This window comes from Cyclopterus lumpus, chromosome 1, assembly GCF_009769545.1.
Source record: "Cyclopterus lumpus isolate fCycLum1 chromosome 1, fCycLum1.pri, whole genome shotgun sequence".
In the NCBI taxonomy this organism is placed as follows: domain Eukaryota; kingdom Metazoa; phylum Chordata; class Actinopteri; order Perciformes; family Cyclopteridae; genus Cyclopterus; species Cyclopterus lumpus.
In genome coordinates, this window is record NC_046966.1 from 3,901,849 (window position 1) to 3,906,998 (window position 5,150).

The following is a 5,150-nucleotide window of genomic DNA, read 5'->3' on the forward strand; positions in this document are numbered from 1 at the left end:
CCGTTCACTGGTTGCAGTATACCAACATGGCAATGGCCCAAATGCCAAACGCAAGGCTTCAAAACCAGTCAAAATGACCATGACTACGACCACTTCTTATATACAGTCTATGCATTTTGAACGGCGTCATCTTGGTCTTTGGAATCGGACGTGACACGAGAGGTACTATCGAACACTGAATGTGACATTTGGTGACTTAAAAAGTAACAATTAACTTTCAAGAACTTAAAAACACTTTAAAAGGTTTAAAGTTCCAAGATGAAAACATGGATAACTCTGAGATCAGATAAGGCCATGGTAGCTCAAGGTAGCCCCGCCCTAAAGCATCCTCTGCTTTATGGTGTTTGACTCTTAATGGACCATCATTTACCAAATGAACGTCATGCTGTAGAAGAAGATATGAAACTAGAGATTGAGACCATAAACTCATGTTTACTGAGGGAATAAATCAAGAGGGAAGTAGAGTCCTTTTATATATAGACTTCAATACAACCAGAGGAGTCACCCCCTGCTGGTCAGTGGAGAGAATGCAATTTTAAGGCACTGCAGCATTGGCTTCACTTTTCAGTTGGTGGCACTCTAGTTTGACCATGGACAGATTTAATAATTCCCTTTGAAGGTTGACCATACATTAACCGATTAATTGCCACTTTGTGGGCAGCAGAAAGACACCATTGATATGTAATCACCCTTTAAATTGATATGTGAACATGTTCACAAGTTATTCCCAAATACTGAAATGACGGAGCAATATTATCAAGTTGTTGGCCACCTGGTGAATGTACTATTCACTCTTTTTGCTCAGTTTTTGGTCTCCACCATCTCTTGAGGGGATTATCTGGCTGAGGTTTCTGGAAGCAACTGTTTGAGAATTTGTGAATGTCATTAATATTTCAAGGCCCCCGAAACCTGTCCTGTAATGTTTTCATCATGGATAGATTTGTTAATTATGATCATGCGCTCACACAGAAACACCCCGATAATTTGGTTGCTCCGCCCTGAGCAGCTGCCTGATTAAAGGGTGCACTCGCAGGTCCTCAAACAGGTTTAAAAGAGGCCTTGTAATCATATAGTCCTGTTACTTTGAACCCCGCTTCGAGGAATCTCTGCCTTCCAAATAACTAACTATGCTGAACATACTAACAGACACACAACTTGCCCCAGCAAGCATTCTTCCTCGACTGCAGGAGGCATTCCTTGACGCAAATGCATGTCTGTGTTTTAAAATACTGTGGACGGTATATCTCCCATATGCTTGAAACCTCAAATCAAGCCCAAAGCATTCAAAGAGGCTGGCGGCACACACACACACACACACACAGAGAACACTCAAGTGCAGAAAGGATATGAAATGTATTTTTTAAAGTACAGGATGACAATAACAGCAATGTTCACTTTAAAAACAAAACGCATGTGCAAGAGAGAGTCAGGAGTCAAAGCTTCATATCTTTACAGTGTAGATCAACAGATTTGTCGGCATCAGTGAGGTGCACAACACACACGTTTAGGAACAGGAACACACCGGGCTGCACCTCGGTGTCGAAGGACTTCAGTGCGTTGAGTAGAGTAAACGAGCCCTAGTTGACAGGTCGTCTCACCAGCGGAGGTTTCCTCGTTTGAAGTTTCAGACAGAAGTGGGTTTTGAAGCAATTGATGTGTAAAAGTCTGTACTTCCCCTCACAAGGGGACGGCACAGCTACTGTTGTTTTTTTTGGCTTTTGCTGAAACGGCATCCATTTCCACCGACGGGTCGACGTGTCCAAAAGACGGGAAGTGAAATGGACTGGATTTGTTGGGCTACTCTTCCTGCGCGTGACCGGGACTAAAGTTCAGATCATAGTTCAGAAACGATCTGGAAAACGCAACAGAGGAAGACTGGAAATACAGGAGGAAAAAAAAATCATCAAGAAACGGCTCCGAATATGAGCAACGCAGTCTAAGATTTGATATAATTTAGCCTATGTCTATTCAACTTGTGTAATAGGAAAAACAAAAAAACAATGTCATGAAGTTCATTTCTTCACCCGTCCCTTCACTACTCGTTTAAAAAAAAAATCGCAATCAGAAATCAGATCTGAATCTTTGTTCAAGCTTGTTTTATAATAATAAAGACATTCTTTGGCTTTGTTAGCCTCGTTGCATCATCCGACACACAAGCATAAAACACATCACACGCGACAGACGTCCAGAGATGCGGACATACGTACGAGTACAGGTGCAAATGGAGCAGTTTTGTTCTTGCAGTGTAGGCCCAGTGGGACAGTGCTACCCTTTGGGTGGGGTGTGGGAGTGTCGTTGTTCGAATCACATGTTCATTAGGATACTTAGAGAGAGGGAAGTGGGCACTTTGGGATAAAACACTCAAGGGTGCCATCCTTTTGTTTTTCTTTCAATTCTTTTCTTCTCCGTTTCAGGTCCAGTTTACTCTTTGAAAAAAAAACAGAAAAACATTCTGGAGACGGGGAGAGGACAACCGTCGAGGTAAGGAACGCCTCATTTGGGAAATGATTGGGTTGCTGTTAAGAGCCTTCTGGAAGAACCAGAGGCCCCTCGCCGTCGTCCGTTTTTGCACGTCTTCCAGGGGGCTGCGGGAGCGTGCGTCCCTCGGGGGTGGTGTGAATGCCGAGGCCGGTGAGGAGGTCCCGGAGGCGCGCGGCGGTGCTCGCTAGCTGCTTCTTCTCCCCTTCCAGCGCGGATACCTGCTCCCTCAGCCGGCCCTCCGACTGGGCCACGGCCTCCACTCGACTCTCCAGGCTGCAGACGTGAGCGTGCGACACCTGAGGGGAACGTGTGATGGTTGACATGGAGGTAGACGATAACTTGGCTCTATTTGTGTTTGTGTGTGTTTACCTGCAGCTCTTCAAGCAGGTCAAGGTTCTGCTGCCGGAGGCTCTGATTGGTCCTCTCCAGCTGCGCGGTTCGCTGCTGCTGGTTGAGGCTCGGGGGCGTGTCCAGCAGCTCATCCTGCAGGACGTGGTACTCCACCTCGTAGGCCTGGAGCTGCTTGGACATGTCCATCTGACACACCTGATCAACACAGAGAGTGTTTACAATCTTACAAAATCCTGACAGGTAAGAACATTTAGTTTCATAAGCGAAAGTGAGCTCCGAGAACAACGTCCGATTCTACCGTGCCGAGCGGCTCAGAAACTCTTTTTGTAACACGCATCTATTGGAAGACAATGACTAAAAAGCACCTGTAACAGGTTCCTGGCTGTCACATGCAGGTTTCTCTCCCCCCCCAGCACCAAAGGATGAGCATACGAAAGGTTATGTTTAGTAATATTCTTTATTGTCTCCCGACTGTGACTCTGCTCCCCTTCCTCATGCCTCCACCTGTATGCATCATATATAGGGTAGAGTCACTCAGGCCTTGATTCCCTGCAGCTGAGGCCAATTAGGCCTATTCCCGGCACCTGTTCCCTGAACCAGTCCTCCGCAGCTGAGCCTAACCATGCCCACAGAACCCATTGACCTCCTTTCATCAACACGTTTCCTGTGATTTCCGATTCCCCGTTCTTCAAGAACTTGAAGTAACATGTGGCGAGTCGCTGATACACAGACGCTCTGTGTGTTTGTAGTTAGGCCATCATGTGAGTGACGCAGTTTGAATCACCAAAACAATTGCAGGGATCTAAGAAGGCAACAACGCTACAATAAATCTCTGTCAGGACAAGAAACAATCGGGCATTAAGCAAACTCATATTTTGTGCAGATCCAAACAAGATTAAAAATTGCGTTTTGTCTGTTTTTTGGCTTTCAGACTAAATATGTCAGCAGTGCAACATTCAGAGTTATTACACTCAATTTTCCTTCTCGTTTGCATTCCCCTGGACTCCAGATACTATTGTTCATTGCTTTTTGACTTTTTTTAAGGACACTTTTGGTTCATGCAGCAAAAGTTGCAAACTGGATTATTTTGGACAGCCATGGAAAGAACAATGCGTTTATTACTGTGTAACTACAGTCATGATAATGTAGTTATATGTTTGGCCGACCCGCCGGTTCCTTCAAACTCACCTGTGTGCATTTCTTTGCCCGTCCCACTTATGGAAACGTCAGCGTGCACTCGCATCTCAGACTGAGAAGGTATGAAGCTTAAGGTGTCAAATTTGCATGTTACAACTTACGGTTGCGTAATAGAAAAACAAACAATGAGACGGTTTCGTACATGCGGCTCCAAACATCCTGGAAGTTCACTCCCTGGCTTGTTTTGTTTTTTCTTTGTGGTAAAGTCTGAGTCACATCACAGTGAACATATAGACAACCTGGATAAGTGGCACTTGAGGAGGGGGGAGTAATTAATGACACCCCCTCAGATGTCATTAATTACATAAGAAATAAGCGAACGTCTCACTCTTATGGTTGTTTCTTTCAGTAGTTACAGTAGTTCATTCTGTGGATTCAGTGAGCGTGTGGTGGGTGAAATATGTTGCTAGAATGAGGGAAGTGCCTTTTTGTGAATGTTGACAAAAACTGTCAAAATCAGAAGTTTGTGTTGTTTTCAATCAGAAGAAAGGTAACCCTAAATTCACCGACAACAGCGCAGACAGCGGTGCATTCAGGGGCTCCTCGGATGGTCACGTTTTCCCCGAGATGGGAGGTCTTTCTTCAGTCGCCGCTGATGTAAGTAAAGAGGGCGTGGTTCACAAATTGATGGACATTGCCACTTGAGCGGAAAACCATTTTCTATTTATTTTTGTTTCCTCATAATGCCAAGATTTGTAGAAACCCGATCTTATGATCAAGTTTAGTGAACAGAGGGGAGTCGAACAGCTTCTTGAGCACGAGCTCGGGCAAGTCGCTGACCCACTAAAGTGTGCAAATTCATTCCGTCTCCCAAAAGTTGGAGGGAAGTCGCTACTGTATGTGATGTCTAGTTAAAGTCATGAGACTGAGAACTTAATATAGGAGTCAGGGTAATATGGACGCCGACTTTTCTGATATACTCTTGCGGAATAATAACGTTGCTACTTTAACGTAAAAAAAAGAAATCTATATTATGCATTTAATAGGCTTAATTAGGAGACTGTTTGTGTATCATCACAGCCAAATGGGCGGCGCTCGGCACGTCACGCTGCTGGTTTGAATGTTGGTGCTACTGTAACATACGAGGAACACCCATTGCAAAGGATCCGGGAAAACAAACG

The 5,150-nt window shown here is 44.8% G+C and overlaps 1 protein-coding gene across 3 annotated transcripts in view; it reads right to left on the reverse strand.

Moving 5' to 3' along the window:
• Window positions 1-1,334: 1,334 nt before the first annotated feature.
• Window positions 1,335-5,150, reverse strand: part of tbc1d1 (TBC1 (tre-2/USP6, BUB2, cdc16) domain family, member 1) — a 42,079-nt gene continuing 38,263 nt past the window's right edge. For all 3 annotated transcript variants that reach the window (XM_034539858.1, XM_034539883.1, XM_034539874.1), the window contains 2 exons: window positions 2,851-3,027; window positions 1,335-2,777 (listed from right to left, as the gene is read on the reverse strand). In XM_034539858.1, coding sequence (XP_034395749.1) covers window positions 2,520-2,777; window positions 2,851-3,027 — 435 coding nt within the window. In that variant the 3' untranslated portion in view covers window positions 1,335-2,519. The remainder of the gene's footprint in view (window positions 2,778-2,850; window positions 3,028-5,150) is intronic.